Source organism: Gymnoscopelus microlampas (assembly GCF_963454915.1).
Source record: "Gymnoscopelus microlampas genome assembly, chromosome: 5".
Classification (NCBI taxonomy): domain Eukaryota; kingdom Metazoa; phylum Chordata; class Actinopteri; order Myctophiformes; family Myctophidae; genus Gymnoscopelus; species Gymnoscopelus microlampas.
Window position 1 is genome coordinate 44,525,358 of NC_139942.1, and position 18,049 is coordinate 44,543,406.

Here is an 18,049-nt window from a genome sequence, read left to right on the forward strand (position 1 = left end):
TCAACAAGCAAGCCCACATCATAGCAAAAGGGAAAATCAACTCTGTAAGTCGGTTAGATCACTGCAATGCATAAGCACACAAAAATAGTTTTATACTATCAAGGCCCAGACATTGTATCAGAGTGGGGAGCTGGGGAGGACTAATATGTTATTGACAAGTGTGTTAAAACATACTGTAAATAGGCTATACAATGACTACACAACAAAACACAAAACACATCTGACATTACATGCATGCATTGTAGATTTTTTGAAAATATGTGGAAAATGTGTTCACATCTTTGAATGTATATTTATTTTAAAGCAAGCATTTGTGACTCAAATCTTTGCTTCTGGGGGTCCCTGAAACAAAACATTTTGAGATATTTTCTAAATCCTAACATTATGTTGCTATTTGGCTATATTGGCTATTTTTTAATGGCCAAAGAAATCTTAAAATGACACACAGATGCATTCCTGGTCTTAAAGGGTTAATACAGAAACCTGCCTCACACAGGAGTGTAACTACTGTGTGCAGTGCACATAGATGTGCAACATTTCACCTCAAAATTACAATAAGCATTAAAAGATATCGGTGCCACTGGAGCACACTCTACTCACCCATTAGAAAATCTGTCTCCTGATAGCCAACTTCCTGCTTTTAAAGGCCGGACTAGATCATGATAAGATGGCATCAGAGTGTCTCACCAGTCCTGATGCATCAAATCTCCACACATGTACACCTGCAGCAAATAAACCACAATCAATTGGTGTCAAAGACATACACTAAACACTCCACCCGGTTACACAGTGATAATTGACTGGCTAATATACTGTAGACAGGATTGATACATCAGATATAGGAGCGAAAGACTTGAGCTGATTGTTCATCACAGATTATCAGCTGAACTATGCGATCATCATCGTATCAAGAAACACAGTTTTAAGTGCTTGAAGGGACCCTAATACCTACCAAAAATCAACCTCTGCAGGGACCTTCAATCAGAATCCTGTAACAGATTTGGCAATCAATACGTTGCAGTGATAATTGACTGGCTAATAGAAATTGACTGGCTAACATCGAAAGCACCAGCTGCATGAAGTGTAACAGTAGCGGTCCTACAAGCCTACTATCATCCATGCTCTTTAGCTAATTATCAGTTATTTGTGCAAGTGCTCTACAATTGTGTGAGGGCCGTGTAGCAGCCCAAACCTCTAGTGGTGAAAAATGCCAATCATTATATATAATTCCCAGGAAAAAGGGCAAAGAAATTGCGAATAGTGGGGTTTTTATAAATTAAAGGGGGTGATATTTCGTGGTTAAATTGTGTTAAATAGCTCCTTATTCTAATCATGTTTGGGGCATGTGGTGGACTAGAGGAGCGTACTTGTTTCCGGAAGCGGAAGGTTCCTGGTTCCTGGTTCGATACCCTGCAACCTGCAAGAAGAAAATCTGGGTGGGGAAGTGAATGGCCACCCCTCCCCCAACACTGCTGAAGTGCCATCACAGCTACTACCTTATAGACTATATATAGAGCTTTAACCATAACCCTTTTTTCATAAAAACATATCACTTACACTACGGTACACTGCCTAATTGACAACCTGGCTTTTCCTTATGATTCTGTTGTACGTTTATATATAGCCTAGTAGAACACACCAGTGGTTCCCCAATCTGGGAACCCATCGGCTAAAAAAAGGGGGAAAAAAGTTTTTAGCTGAATCTGTCTTGAGAGATTAGTGGTTCGCAAACGTTTTAGCTCGAGACCAAATAGGGAAATTTGATTTCGCCCTCGGACCCGAACTAGTGAAAATAGCCGATCTACAAGCTGGAATTTGTTAGATTTTTTGACAATGTATAAAAATCGTAAAAAATATTTTTCATTTCTTAAAATGTTTTGAAATAATAATAAACTAGCAGGAATCGAAAAAAGGGATATTTACTTGCTTGTTTGGGAACCAGCGCACTCTGACTACAGGCTTGGCCTGTGTGTGCACTGCAATATGAAGACTAGACTACCCACGATATTAATGAATATGAATGGAGACAATAACCTTGGGGTGCATCGGAATACATTTTATTTGGCGCATTCCATTATAGGCAAAACAATACATGCAATACATACGGTACAGCTTTCATCATGTTCACAATAGGCTCAGAGTGAGGGCCCATGTCTACTGCAAGACAAGCCTTCTGGAAAAATATACTCAAAGCAAACACAAGCCTATTTCAGCATTATTTTTATGATAATCAGATTTGGGAACTCATCCATGCAATATTACAATTGACAGGATATACAGACATAACAAACACGCGCGCGCGCATGCACGCACACAGAGACAAAGCAGAATTCCACTCTCTCTCTCTCTCTCATGTGCACACGTGCGCAGACAGACAAAATTCAAGCTGACATTTCTTGAACTTTAATAATATGTCTCCTGTTCCACCCAACCTGGAAGAGAAGAGAAGAGAAGAGAAGAGAAGAGAAGAGAAGAGAAGAGAAGAGAAGAGAAGAGAAGAGAAGAGAAGAGAAGAGAAGAGAAGAGAAGAGAAGAGAAGAGAAGAGAAGAGAAGAGAAGAGAAGAGAAGAGAAGAGAAGAGAAGAGAAGAGAAGAGAAGGAGCGTTTCAGTCAAGAGAGCAAAAATGACAGACGAACGAACGAACGCATTTTCATCATAACATTCCTTTCATATGGGTCTATTTGTATTCATCTCATGCCCCCCCCCCCCGCCCGCCTTTGTTTCTGTATTTCCAAATGAATCCCCCCTTAGAGCGTGCGTATAGCTCTGATCATCCGGCTGTGACACACAGATTAACCCTTTAAGACCGGGAAAGCATCATTTTGTGTCATTTTTACATTTCTTTGACTATTCAAAAATAGCAGACTATTCAAAAAAACATCGTGAAAATGTGTGCACATCTTCGAATATATCGAAATAAAATATACATATTTTTTTAAGCGCATATTTGTATCATATTTAGTTCCAGGGACCCCCCAGAAGCAAAGATTTGAGTTACAAATGTCTGCTTAAAAAAAAAAATCAAATATTTGCACACATTTTCTAGATCTTTTTCAAAAATAGCAGATCTACAAGCTCATAGCGTGGCACTCGGTGCCGCGCTATGAGCTTGTAGATCTGCTATTTTTGAATAGCCAAATACATCTAAAATTACAGAGATTGCGTTCCCGGATTGAACGGGTTAACAGAAATGATTAACTGTCATGATAAATTGCATTTTGTGTCTATGCGGCGCCTCGGCCCTCGTCAAGCATGCACGTCTCGCGCTAACGTCGGGCGCCAGGAGACGGGCCTTTGAGGCCATTGTGTGTGGTGTGTGTGTGTGTCCCTGCTATCACATGTGTGATCTGTTCTGCGGGAAGCTCATCTCAGAAAGTCTCTGACAGACTCCTTTAATTTCCTCTTCTACCTCGTCTGAACCTGGCGGCGCTCTCATTTGAGTCAGACAGACAGGTGGGATCTGTGTGTCCTTATAAAATCTACATCTTTATTTCACTGACAGTGCAGGAGAGAAAGGCTTCCTTCCAGGCTGCCTGGATGGGTTTTTTACGGCGCGACTCTAGTCGGAGACAAGGTGTCTATGAGAGGGTCTGTCTGTGTGTGTGTGCGTGTGTGTGTGTGTGTTTCTCTGGGGGTAATCTCGCAAACCGCTGCTGGACCGATCAACACCACATTTCTTCTGCACATGGGCAGTCGTTTTTGTTTTTGGTTTCCTAGCCACATTTTGTGTTTTTTTTTTATTTAAATATTTTAAATTTGTTAACCCATTTTTTCACCCAGTGCCAATTGCCTATGTAATCCTGGGCGCTACTCTCCCTCTGCCAGCCTAGGGAGAGCCCAGAACTGAGCTCGAGCTTCCTTCAATGCATGAGGAGCTAGCAAGCCGCTTCTGATCACCTGACAGGGAGGAGTTTCCCTGGTTAGACGTAGCGCGTGGAAGGAACACGTTTTTCCAACCGGTTCCTTTCCCCTCCATCAGGCGCCCCGGCTGACCAGGGGGAGGCAGTATAGAGACCAGGATTACTGCATGTTTTTGTGAGGGTACCTTCCCTAGGGGACACGGGGAGAACTCCACACAGAAAGGCCATTTCGCCAACCCCACCTAGGGTATGGGCGCTGATGACGCGGAGGAGAGGACACGCCCCCAGCGCCCACAGCGTACCCAGGCGGGAATCGAACCCAGGACCTTCTAGCTGTGAGGCTAGAAGGTTTTATATCTTTTTTTAAATATTTGACTTTAATTTTATAATAATGTAAGTTAATGGGGGTCAGATTGGGACAAAACCAAGGGAGCCACGCCGTTATTAGACCGTCTTAAAAAACAACAACCAAAAAAAAGCATTTTATCATCCAAAAGATTGCATTTACAGCCTGTCAGTCTGCTTTTGTTTTGTTGGTGAGGTGGAGATACAGATAAGGATAAGGAGTGAGACTGCACCACATCAAAACTATAAGGCTGTCAAATCCTCACTGTGTGTGTTCATTTATCCATTACATTTGTACACTCCCAAGAGTTAAAAATAACACCGAAGATTTCACTGTGAAAGGATGTCAATGAATGCACAATTCGGTCAGAGCCCACGTCTGCACTAACTGGCGTCTTTAATCCGTTAAGACCGGGAACGCATCTGTGTCGTTTTCAGATTTCTTTGGGCTATTCAAAAATAGCAGATATACAAGCTCATAGCGCGGCACCGAGTGCCGCGCTATGAGCTTGTAGATCTGCTATTTATTTATTTTTTAACGTGACAATTTGTGCAAATCATTGAATATATATATGTTTTTTTAAAGCAAAATCTTTGAACGTATGTTGCTATAATATCAGTGGTTCCTAAACTTTTTCATGTCAAGGACCACCCAAAAAATGATATGTATTTGGCCGTGGACCCCCATCTCAAAATATTTAGTCCCAGGGACCCCCCAGAAGCAAAGATTTGAGTTAAAAATGTTTGCTTTAAAACATATATATATTCAAAGATTTGCACAAAATGTTCAACATTTTTCAAAAATAGCAGATCTACAAGCTCGTAGCGTGGCACTCGGTGCCGCGCTATGAGCTTGTAGATCTGCTATTTTTGTATAGCCCAAAGTATAAAATAATGGTTAAAGTGGTTACATAGATGCATTCCCGCCGGTCTTAAAGGGTTAATCTCATTGCTGATTACTTGCACTGACCGGCGAGAGCCAATAGTTTGACAGCTGCCCTTTGGAGACGATGGGAGATATAATGCACGTGTTCATCATGATATAAGACGCTCTAAATGAGAATTGATGTGTAAACCGCGATAGTTCCCAGTGACTGTTCAACACAGCTGTCCATTATGCACTGAATCAATCTGTCTCTATACATGCAGAGGCAAGCAGGAAAGCTCGGAGGCAGTGGTGGAAAGTAACTAAGTACATTTACTTAAGTACTGTACTTAAGTACAATTTTGAGGTATTTGTACTTTACTTGAGTATTTCCAATTTCCAATACTTTTACTTCTACTCCACTACATCTCAGAGGCAAATATAGATAGATATAAATATATCTGAAAAGTTACTAGTTGCTTTTCAGATATAATTATGATATTATGAAACATACATTTACCACTTTAGCCCTATTTTATACATAGGCTATTTGAAAATCTACAAGCTCACAACCCGTCGCGAAGCGACGCGCTGTGAGCTTGTAGATCTGCTATTTTCAAACATTTTAGTACTTTTACTTTTGGTACTTTAAGTACATTTTGATGCCCATACTTTTGTACTTTTACTCAAGTAATGTTTTAATTCTGGACTTTTCCTTGTAACAGAGTATTTTTATTTTTGCAGTATTTGTACTTTTACTTAAGTAAAGAATTTGAGTACTTTTTCCGCCACTGCTCGGAGGGAGATTGTGAATCGAAACACGGAAGAGAAAAGAGGCTTCTGGCAGCTCAGGGTTCAGTTCCAGTTTAGATAAAGGTACATCATGCAGGTTTGGAGGTGGGAAATTGGAACCATTTAGCCGTCCGTGACTAAATGGCTAAAAAACAAAAGTGTTTTTTTTTCAATAGCTTTAGCCCGACAAGCGAGAGAGAGTGCAGGAATCTAATTATTGCAAGGAGGAGGTCTGTCAAGTCAGTTGGTCAAACCACTTTGGATCGGTGGGGGTGCAAAGGAGCTGCACAACCTCTAGAGGTTGCTAGCAGGGGTTTTAGACCTTTAAAGGAGGAGTTCACCCAAAACATGACTTATTTTATATCAATTGCACGCCCCATGAAGCCTTGAATTCATGGATTTATTTTTGTTTTTGTCGCATTCCTAAGCCAATAATTTGATGACCGTGTGTATTTCCTGTAGGAGACACAAAGAATCTACTTTGTGTCTCCTACCGGATACATTAGTCGGTAGGAGACGGGAATCAAATTATTAGCTTAGGAATGCAACGAAAACAAAAACAAATCCATTAATTCAAGGCTTCATGGGGTGTTCAATTGATAGAAAATAAGTCATTTTTTGGGTGAACTACTCTTTTAACCACCTTTAACCAGCCATATACTTTTTTGTATGACGAATTATATACATATATAAATAAATAAATATATATATATAAAGACGTACCATATCTACGATGTATTACTCCATATTTGTAAAACGTTTGCAGGCTTTCATCTAACTGTCATTCACTTCCTTTATAAAATTCAAATTCAAAAATTTCGAAAAATATAAAACACATGCAGGGGAAAACAAAGTGTTGTGGTGTCACAATGTGCACAAGAAATGTGGCGCTGATCAGTCCAGCTGTTTGTGTGATTATCCCCCAGACTAACAAACTGGACAGACAAACAAACAGATGTGAAAACATAACCTCCCCCCCTTGCCTTCCGCAAGTTCTGCCTAGTAGAAATACGGTAATTACAGCAGAACAAAACCATAATAAATATCAGATAAAGTACAGAAGTCCTGACGTCACTCGTTCATACCCTGGTTTGTAAAGTAATTTCTCTATGGAGAATAACATTGGGTCATCTTAGAATCGTGTCATATATGAATTGTGGTCCAAAAATAAACAAACTGTCTCGGCGATATTGTCAGGGAGGAGGCTCTTTATCGTTTATGATAGTCAGTCACTTATATTTGATACAGTCTGTTTCTGGCGAAAATGTAACTAATTCGGCGGAAGTAACATTATCGTTTCTCACCGTCAGTTGATGCTTCATATCCATAAGAGTCAAACCGCCGGGATCGTTTGTTTATTTTTGGAACACAGTTCTTATTTGACGCGATATTAAAGACGTCTATGGGAATTCAGAACGAGTCTGGAAAACCGCGAACCAGGTAGGATGTGTAAATTACGTCAGACTTCGGTGCTCTATTAAGAATAGCAAAGAAGCAGATAAAAAAAAAACACTGTGAAAACAAAACAAATATGTTTTTAGTGGTGATTTAAAAGATGTCCCTGACTGGGCTGGTGCATGTGAACTCCTCAGGGAGGGTGTTCCACAGCCCTGGTGACTATGGGCTCAGTGGGCTGCAGAGGCCTGATCACCTCAAAACAATCCAGAGATATATAGAGCCCTGTCTGAGGATCTGAGGCTGCACTCAGGCTCCTAAGGGACTTAACACACATCTCACATGTAACCAGGAGCCTGGCCCTGGAAGGCAACCAGTCACGCAGTGGTGGAAAGTAACTAAGTACATTTACTCAAGTACTGTACTTAACTACAATTTTGAGGTATTTTGAGGTATTTGCACTTTACTTGAGTATTTCCAATTTCCAATACTTTTACTTGTACTCCATCTCAGAGGCAAATATTGTACTTTTACTCCACTACAATTATTTGAGTTACTAGTTACTTTGCAGATATAAATTATGATCTACAAGCTCACAACACGTTGCGATGCGACGCGTTGTGAGCTTGTAGATCTGCTATTTTCAAACATTTTAGTACTTTTACTTTCGGTACTTTAAGTATATTTTGATGCCAATACTTTTGTACTTTTACTCGAATGAATTCTGAATTCTGGACTTTTACTTGTAACAGAGTATTTCTACTGTATATTGCACTATATTGAGTACTTTTTCCACCACTGCCAGTCAGTGCAGAGAAGCAAGGATGGCTTGGGCTGGCGTATGATTGCGTTTCTTTAAGAACTGCAGTCTGGTTGCTGCATTTCAGCAACAGCTGGAGATAGCTTTTTAACCGAGCCGCAGAGTGCAGAGATTTACTGTACAGCATTCTAAGAATGATGGAATAAAGGCAATGGGGTGACCTTTTCAAGGTTTTCAAAGGCTTACAAAAAAAAACACACACACACTTAATTCTCACAATGTTCCCCAGCTTGAGAAAACACTGTGTATGATTGCACAACCCCCCCCTTGTGACTTGGCCATCGCCGGAGAGGTCGGACTCACAAATCACGTCATGTTGAAAGTTTTACCATGTTTGCTATAAGAAACTAACCTCGCCTATTAAAATGCTGACCCTACGGTTGCAGCCACAACCCCCCAATCATAAAACAATGGCAACACAAGCTGAATGAGGTGTTCATTATCGAAAAAGGTCACAGCTAAAATACAGCGGGAAATGGACGTTTTTTTTATGGATATGGTCACCATGGATATTATTAAGCTTATGAGTTTATATATTAGCTTAATTATGCTTTTATTGTTTGTTTATTTTCTTTAGTAATATCAGGGTTGTTTTTCTTTCTTTTCGTTTCTTATTCATGTTTCTATTCCGTGAAATTCATACATAAAAGAGAAATTATTTATTTAATGATGGAATATATTAAAGGGATAGCTCACCCCAAAAAGTACTTTTCGATTAGTCACCCCATGGAGACTTGAATTCATGGATATTTTTGTCGCATTCCTAACCCAATAATTTGATGACCAGTGGACCGGTAGGCAGTGGTTCCGGTAGGGGACACAAAGGGGACTCTTTGTGTCTCCTATACCAGAACAGCTGCCGACCATCAAACGATTGGCTTAGGAATGCGGCAAAAACAAAACAATATCCATGAATTCAAGTCTCCATGGGTTAACTAATCGAGAGAGAAAAAAAAGCCATTTTGGGGGTGAACTATCCCTTTAATTGTAGGCCAAAAATAAAAAGATTCCCCACAACATGCTGACCACACAATCTCTGTGTGGCGTCGCATTAACAGTCGCGTCTTGTCACTGCCGGCTTAACCTTTTGTGTTATCTGTCATCTTTGTTTTGGCTCTCTTCTGGGAGACATGACATCCAGGTGTATCGTTGCCCCCAATGTGTGTGTTTTTTTTTGTTATTGTGTTGGTGTGAAAGGTGTTAAAGGGCTTGAGTCTTTTTTTTGTCATTTTGCAATTGAGCAGATAATGAAGGTTGTGCTCCCTTTTAGTTCTGGGGGATATTCTCTGTCAGTCAGTCACTCATGTAACCTTCTTACCTCCAGGGTCTCTCCTCAGGATCCATTTGCGGATCTCGTCGTAGACGAAGATGAGTATGCTGTACGGCAGGGCACAGAACCACCAATAGATCCTATGAGAGAGAGAGAGAGAGAGAGAGAGAGAGAGAGAGAGAGAGAGAAGCGTATATTGGGGATGGAGGGCATAGATAGATAAGCAGCGAGTCACTCACAGATAATGTCAAAACGGTTAACCCATATAGACCGGGAACGCATCTGTGTACTGTAACCACTTTAACCATTATTTTATACTTTGGCTTTTCAAAAGTAGCAGATATACAAGCTCATAGCGTGGCTATGAGCTTGTATATCTGCTTTTTTTTTTTATATCAAGAAGATTTGTGCAAATCTTTGAATATATATATATATATGTTTTAAAGCAAACATTTTTTTATGTTTTTTTTACTACTTCTGGGGGGGTCCCTGGAACAACATATTTTGAGATGGTGGGGGAGTCCGTGGCCAAATACATATCATTTTGTGTGGTCCTTGACATGAAACCGTTTGAGATGAGAACACTGATTATAGCAACCTATGTTTTTTTTAAAAACTGTTAGGATTTAGAAGACATTTGTAGAATCCCCCAGAAGCAAAGATTTGAACATTACAAATGTTCGCCTTGAAAAATATATATATTCAAAGATTTGCACACATTTTCATGATCTTTCGAAAATAGCAGATCTACAAGCTTGTATATCTGCTATTTTTTGAATAGCCCAAAGTATTAGATAACGGTCAAAGTGGTTAACATCTAAAAAATGACAGATGCTTTCCCGGTCTTATTGGGTTAAATCCATTGCAGATGTCAGAACCGGTTCTCTGCACTAATCCGCCCGCAGCTGTTTTTGAATATTATTGGGGGATAACAACAATGCTGTCTTTGAGACGCTGGCAGGCTTCGTTTACAAGGAGGGAACGGCGGGGCAAAGAGGGGAAGAAGAAGACCTAAATAGAAATTGGGAATGAAAGGCGGTGCTGCTGGAGATGGTGATGTACTGTACTGTTACTGCAAATGGGAATGAAAAGATGCACTGTACAGAAAGACAGAGAGACAGACAGAACACAACGCTAAAAGGCCTTTCCAGAGAGGATGCGATTAGTCAATCAGTTTTTACCGCATGCGGAAAGACGCACGAATCGAACTGGGTTCGATTGAAAAGTCATTTATGGAAGTCATTTATTCCAAGGGGGGCTGGGCTGGGCGGGGGACTTGCGCACGCGCATGAAGCGCACGATTTTTTTTCACATTTTGTTCGTGTTTTTTCAACCTTTTTCACATTTTTTTCCACCTTTTTCAGCAAATATTTTATTCCCCAAAGTTAAATACATCATTATTTTAATATATATATGTGTGTATAGACTTTAAAAACTATATGTATTTTTTAAATTTATTTTTTTTATTTTGCCTCCCACCACCAGGGGGGCTGCAGTCCTCATAGCCCCCCCTTCCCGCGCCACTGAAAAAAAAAACGCATCGTCGCATCGCCGCATGGCAAATGCGGAGCCGGTGTGCATGAGGTCATAGAGAACCATGTGTTCATTTAAAAAAAAATATATTGTCCGTTTTTTTCCGTGCGAAAAATCGCACCCTGTCTGCAAAGGCTGTAAGAGAGTGAAGAGTCTAAAACCAAACCATTTGGAAGAGTGACAGGTGAAGCACACACAGAGGAGCTTGTGAAGCATAGATAAGATATATATTGAAGACAGTTAACCCATTCAATCCGGGAACACATCTGTGTCATTTGAAGATATTTTGGCTATTCATAGAGAATAGCCAAATCGTGAAAATCGTGAAAATTTGTGACAAATCGTGAAAATGTGTGCAAATCTTTGAATATATATATTTTTAAAGTGAAAATTTGTAACTCAAATCTTTGCTTCTGGGGGGTCCCTGGAACAAAAAATATTTTGAGATGGGGGTCCACGGCCAAATATTTCTTTTCCTAAATCCTAACAGTATGTTGCTGTATCAGTGGTGCTCCAACTTTTCCATGTCAAGGACCCCCAAAATGATATGAATTTGGCCTCAGACCTGATTCGAACCTGAGGTTAAAAAAAATATAGCTTTAAAACATATATATATATTCAAAGATTTGCACAAAGTTTCCACGATAAAAAAAAAAATAGCGGATATACAAGCTCATAGCGCGGCACTCGGTGCCGCGCTATGAGCTTGTAGATCTACTATTTTTGAATAGCCAAAGAAATCTTAAAATAGCAGAGATGCCTTCCGGGTCTTTATGGATTAATGCCAGTGTGCGGGGCGCTTTTCTCGAATACCGATGAGAATAATGGCATGTCTGGAGATGCGGGCGGGCAGACTTCATTGTAGAGTGTATTAGAGTGACGGCTTAATAGCAGCCCGTTAGATCTTTAAGAGGCTATTTTTTGGTCGGGTGGAGCCGGCATCGGGGCGTGTGGAGTGGCGTAGCGTGCGTGTCGTGGCGTACTTGAGGGGGTACATGCGCAGGGCCACGTCCATGCCAGGGCAGTAGGACAGGAAGGCAGCCAAGGCGGTCTCAGCGAAGAGGCCGAAGATCAGGATCCGATTCCTGGAGCACAAGAAAAAAAACATAAAGAGACAAAGATAAGAGCTGGTTTTGGAGACAAAGACAAAGACAACATCACCGACGGACGACACAAAGGTAGTGGTGGAAGAAGAACTCAAGATATTTTACTTAAGTAAAAGTTGCAATACCGCAATATAAAAATACTCTGTACGCACAAGTAAAAGGCCTGTGTCAAAATGTTAATTGAGTAAAAGCATAAAAGTATTGGCATCAAAATACACTTAAAGTACCAAAAGTAAAAGTACTGAAATGTTTGAAAATAGCAAATCTACAAGCTCACGACGCGCTTGTAGTCAGTCACACTCACTCTCTCTCTCTCTCTCTCTCTCTCTCTCTCTCTCTCTCTCTCTCTCTCTCTCTCTCTCTCTCTCTCTCTCTCTCTCTCTCTCTCTCTCTCTCTCTCTCTCTCTCTCTCTCTCTCTCTCTCTCTCTCTCTCTCTCTCTCACACTCTCTCTCTCTCTCTCTCTCTCTCTCTCTCTCTCTCTCTCTCTCTCTCTCTCTCTCTCTCTCTCTCTCCCTCTCTCTCCCCCCCCCCATCCCGGTGTGTGTCTCACTTCATGCCCTGCTGGAAGACAGAGTTCCTGCGGGTCTTGCAGATGACCAGGTCGGCCCACTGGACGATGACGATGCTGGTGAAGAAGGAGGTGTGGCAGGTGAACTCGATGATCTTCCTCTGTTCGTAGGTCTGCCGGAGACACAGACAAGCACCGGATATGTAGACACATACATATTACAGACCGGCAAGGGCGCCGATACTGTGGGTGCCTCTGGGCTAAAGCACCCAGGGGAAATGAAGAGCACCCATCACAAATTCATCACAAAAACAGAATAAGAAAAAAACACCGACATCTTCACTTCATTTTTGGTACCAAATTAACCCATTTAGACCTGAGGCCGATTCTAAAAACGCCTTCTAAAACCTAACCATAGTTTTCTGAAAACGTTCAAATTCTTACAAAAAAAAAAAAAAAAAATTATGTTACTATATTATAGCAACAACTAATGAGACACAGAGGTGGCATCCGGATTGAAAGGTATAACAACGTATAGGTAGCAACAGGTCTCAATGGGTTAACAGAATTAACCGCATTAAAGTAACAACCCCCCCCCCGCCCCCAAAAAGGTAACAAACCCGGAAAATAACCTCAAATTCGCGCGCACGCGGAACGGTCGCGCATGCGTGCGTTGCGCACCCAGAAGCGCGGACATAAATCGGCGCCCCTGAGCACCGGATATATACACACCAGGGTTGTTATAGTAACGCAAAGTAACAAAATAACCAAAACTGGAATTGAAAATATTTTTGTTAACTGAAATAAAGATAAAAACGAACTAAAATCATCTTTGTCGCCAATTGTCGGTATCCAATATGTTTCTACTTTTTGAATCTCTGCCCTATAAAACTAATAATAATTTATAAAAATAAAAACTTAACTGAAACTAAACCATTTTTTCCACAAAATATAAACTAAAATAAACTAGCAAACCCGCTTTAAAAACTAATAAATAAAAAAAAACGGAAATTGAAAATGTCAAACAAATAAACCTTGACACACACACACACATGCACAGTCTACAGTGACTGATTGTTATGTTATTATACCTGGGTCCACGATTAAAATCAGTTTCTAAACTCCAGCACAGCTCTCAGAGTATAATCCATGTGTCTTGCATCCACTCCATGTCCTCATTACTTCCAAAACAAAGCATTTTCTCTCAAAAGTTTACTTTTTAAAACACTTCCAGGATAAATAGCGTTACGCACAATCAATTAAGGAGAACGTGTCTATAGACCCGATTTCTCATACATTCTGCTTTGCTGTTATTTAAACCTGGACCCCTATTTTCTTCAATTCATCAAGTATTCTCCTCGTCTTTTGGATTCTTCATCCACCGTGAAGGAGGGTGAAGACGAAAAAAAAAGAATGCCCATGAATTCAAGGCCTCATTGTGGGGGCGGTGAAGCGTTCCTTTAATTTACCCCAAAGAGAGCAAAACGTACCCGAATGGATCAGGTTCACCGTGTGTGAGCAAACCTCGTACAGTAGGCTAACGTATCGATCCATCTTTGCTTTAGCCCAGAGTGCCCTTTTTTCAAAAGGGCACTTCTGGTCAAGAGGGCAAAGGGCAGGTGCTGTAGCACCACCTAGAGTCTATCTGTGCACGTCCCTGGGGATGGACCGATGGCGTAGCGGTCCAGGCACCTGGCTCAGTGTAGCCTGGTCGCAAGTTCGAGTCCCGATTCCCGACGGCCTTTGCAAAATATCACTCCTCATCTCTCTCTCCCTATTTCCTGTCAATAAAGGCAGACAAGCCCAACAATAAATCTTAAAAATAAATACAAATAATTTATACTAACTGAACTTGAAAACATGAATATAAAAATAAAAATGAATAAACCTTGACACACGCACAGTCTACAACAGTGACTAATTCAAAGTGTTCAAAATCACATCTCTGCTTCCAAGCGGCGTTCAGGTTCACATATATTTCATTCCTTCACATTAAAGGTACGAGTGTTAAAGGAATACTTTACCAAATGACTTTTGCTTTTTCCATCAATGACTCACCCTGTGGAGCCTTGGATGGAGAAGAATGCCTGTTTGTCTTGCATTCCTTGAAGAATCCAAAAACTAAGAAGGTACTTGCTGAACTGAAGAGAATACCTGGGTCCACGATTAAAATCAGTTTCTAAACTCCAGCACAGCTCTCACAGTATAATCCATGTGTCTTGCATCCACTCCATTACTTCCAAAACAAAGCATATTCTCTCAAAGTTCACTTTTTAAAACATTTCCAGGATAAATAGCGTTACGCACAATCAATTAAGGAGAACGTGTCTATAGACCCGATTTCTCAAATATGCTTTGCTGTTGTTTAAACCTGGACCCCTATTTTCTTCAATTCATCAAGTATTCTCATCGTCTTTTGGATTCTTCATCCACCGTGAAGGAGGGAATGCAACACACAAAAAAAAAATCAATTGTGGGGGCGGTGAAGCGTTCTGTTAATTTACCCCAAAGAGAGCAAAACGTATCCGAACGGATCAGGTTCAAACGTGTGTTCAAACCCTCGTACAGTAGGCTAACGTATCGATCCACCATTCATTCCACGTCTTTGTGTTTATCAAGGTGGGTTCAGTGAGCGGAGATGCTCAAGGGCACGTCCATGGCGGTTATTGAGAGATGAGTGGATGTTGCTGATTCACTTTGCTTTGATTCGCTTGCATTTCTCTCATGTCGGCCTGGCCGGATCGAGCAGGCAACTGGAAGGTTTTGCCTGCTCCATCCAGCCTGGCATTGGCCAGACTGATAACGTGGATTCACTCTCACGTAACGTTCCTCCCCGGTATCAGTCTGGACTTCGGCCCATAGGGAGCGAGTATGAGAAATCAGAAAATGATCGGGCCAATCAGTGACTGCGTTTCAACTGCCGTCCATACTGTTTTCACCGAACAGTGAAAAGCATCAAAATCTTTTTTCTGATTTCTCATACTCGCTCCCTACGGGCCGAAGTCCAGACTGATACCGGGGAGGAACGTGAGAGTGAATCCACGTTATCAGTCTGGCCAATGCCAGGCTAGCTCCATCCAACCAGGCAGACAGGAAAAAACACAAGCGCTCTCCTCTAGTTACTAGTTACTAGTTACTAAGTACAGTACTTGAATAAATGTACTTAGTTACTTTCCGCCACTGGTTATAGTTAACGAAAAGCAACGAAATAACCAAAACTGGAATTGAAAATACATTTTAGATAACTGAACTAAACAAGGCTAAAACTTACTAAAATCATCTTTGTCGGTATCCAAAATATTTTCTTTAAAAAATAGCGAAAATAGCCAATCTATTTTTGAATCTTGGCCCTACTACCCCATATTATAATAACCAAACTAAAACTAATAAAAAACAAACCTTTTTTTTTCACAAAATATAAACAAAATAAACTATAGCAAACCCGCTTTAAAAACTCATTTGAACAACTGTAACTGAAATTGAAAACATGAATAAAAATGATAACAATAAAAATGAATAAACCTGGACTACAACAGTGACTAATTCAAAGTGTTCAAAATCACATCTCTGCTTCCAGCTGGATGTTTAGGTTCACATATCTTTCATTCGAAAGGTACGAGTGTTAAAGGAATACTTTACAAAATGACTTTTGCTTTTTCCATCAATGACTCACCCTGTGGATTCTTGGATGGAAAATGCCTGTTTGTCTTGCATTCCTTGAAGAATCCAAAAACTAAGATAGTATTGCTGAACTGAAGAGAATACCTGGGTCCACGATTAAAATCAGTTTCTAAACTCCAGCACAGCTCTCAGAGTATAATCCATGTGTCTTGCATCCACTCCATGTCCTCATTACTTCCGAAACAAAGCATTTTCTCTCAAAGTTCACTTTTTAAAACACCATAAATAGCGTTACGCACAATCAATTAAGGAGAACGTGTCTATAGACCCGATTTCTCAAATATGCTTTGCTGTTGTTTAAACCTGGACCCCTATTTTCTTCAATTCATCAAGTATTCTCATCGTCTTTTGGATTCTTCATCCACCGTGAAGGAGGGAATGCAACACAAACGGGAAAAAAAAAAATCCCCATGAATTCATGAAGGCCTCATTGTGGGGGCGGTGAAGCGTTCCTTTAATTTACCCCAAAGAGAGCAAAACGTACCCGAATGGATCAGGTTCAAACGTGTGTTCAAACCTCGTACAGTAGGCTAGCGTATCGATCCACCATTCATTCCACATCTTTGTGTTTATCAAGGTGGGTGCAGTGAGCCGTGAGGCTCAAGGGCACGTCCATGGCGGTTATTGAGAGATGAGTGGATGTTGCTGATTCACTTTGCTTTGATTCACTCGGATTTCTTTTTCCTGTCAGCCTGGCCGGCTCGAGCTAGCCTGGCATTGGCCAGACTGATAACGTGGATTCACTCTCACCTTCCTCCCCGGTATCTAGTCTGGACTTCGGCCCATAGGGAGCGAGTATGTGAGAAATCAGAAAAGCATCGAAATTATTTTCTGAGAGGAGAAGATTTTTTTTTACGTCTCTAGCAGTGATTCTCAACCATTTTAATTTCAAGTTTGATATGCATTAGGCTACGGAACCCCATTTAATGGCATTTCTATCTCTGGGATCCCAATTTGTATTGTAAAAGCAATGTTAATTTAACTCTGAGAGTGTACAAATGGAACGAAATGGACCCGTTAGGGTCCATTTGGTTCCATTTGTACACTCTCAGAGTTACAGACCCACAAGGGTCCATTTGGTTCCTAACTATCCATCATTTAGCTGGGGACCCCCTGGAACTTCCTCAAGGACCCCTGGGGGTACCCGGGCCCCACTTTGAGAACCAATGCTTTAGGCCTTTAGGTGTACTGTACATTACAGTATATACCTGCATGTCTGATTGAGCATGTCTCCTTATTAACCACTTGAACCCAGCATCTCTATTCTCTGGGGGGGAAACGTTTGCCGAAAAATATAGATCTACAAAGCAAACAACACATCACAACGCAACGCATTCTCAGCTTGTAGATCAGCTCTTTTGTTTTTGGCGAGAGAGAGGGGGGAGAGTGGACCAAGTACGCAGTCAACTCCAGTCACCTAAGTATTAGTGTCAGTAGGTTTAAGTGGTTAAAGTATTTAGACATTTTTGCACATTATGTACAGTATGCAAACACCTGCCGAGGAAGAGCCTGGAGCTCCAAACATCAAAGCAGAGGATAAAATAAAAACCTTTAAATGGGAGCTGTTTGGCATGCAGATCTGTCTGTCCGACTCTACGAGGTATTTGTTTGATCCAGCACCCATCCAATTAGGCATTGAGATGTGCAGTGTCTCTTTTTTTTAGCGTTTCTCCCCCTCGACCCCCTCCGTTCCTTCCCTAGAATCCCTACCCATTGCTGTCCGTAGGTGTCTTCCAGGTCGTTGAGGGTGCGGTCGTCCCATTGGAGGCGAATGCCCAGCAGGGTGTGGGGCAGGAAGCCGTTCTCTGCCATGATCACAAAGTAGGTGAAGAATCCACTCAGGGCCTGAAACATGCCTGGAGAGAGAAAAA

At 41.1% G+C, this 18,049-nt stretch overlaps 1 protein-coding gene across 1 annotated transcript in view; it reads right to left on the bottom strand.

Moving 5' to 3' along the window:
* Window positions 1-2,041: 2,041 nt before the first annotated feature.
* The window catches only part of atp1a2a (ATPase Na+/K+ transporting subunit alpha 2a), a 112,265-nt gene continuing 96,257 nt past the window's right edge, over window positions 2,042-18,049 (bottom strand). The window contains exons 20-24 of the mRNA XM_084057115.1: window positions 17,889-18,034; window positions 12,540-12,670; window positions 11,865-11,966; window positions 9,397-9,488; window positions 2,042-2,432 (exon numbers count right to left, since the gene is read on the bottom strand). Of these exons, the coding sequence (XP_083913241.1) occupies window positions 2,404-2,432; window positions 9,397-9,488; window positions 11,865-11,966; window positions 12,540-12,670; window positions 17,889-18,034 (500 nt within the window). The 3' untranslated portion in view covers window positions 2,042-2,403. The remainder of the gene's footprint in view (window positions 2,433-9,396; window positions 9,489-11,864; window positions 11,967-12,539; window positions 12,671-17,888; window positions 18,035-18,049) is intronic.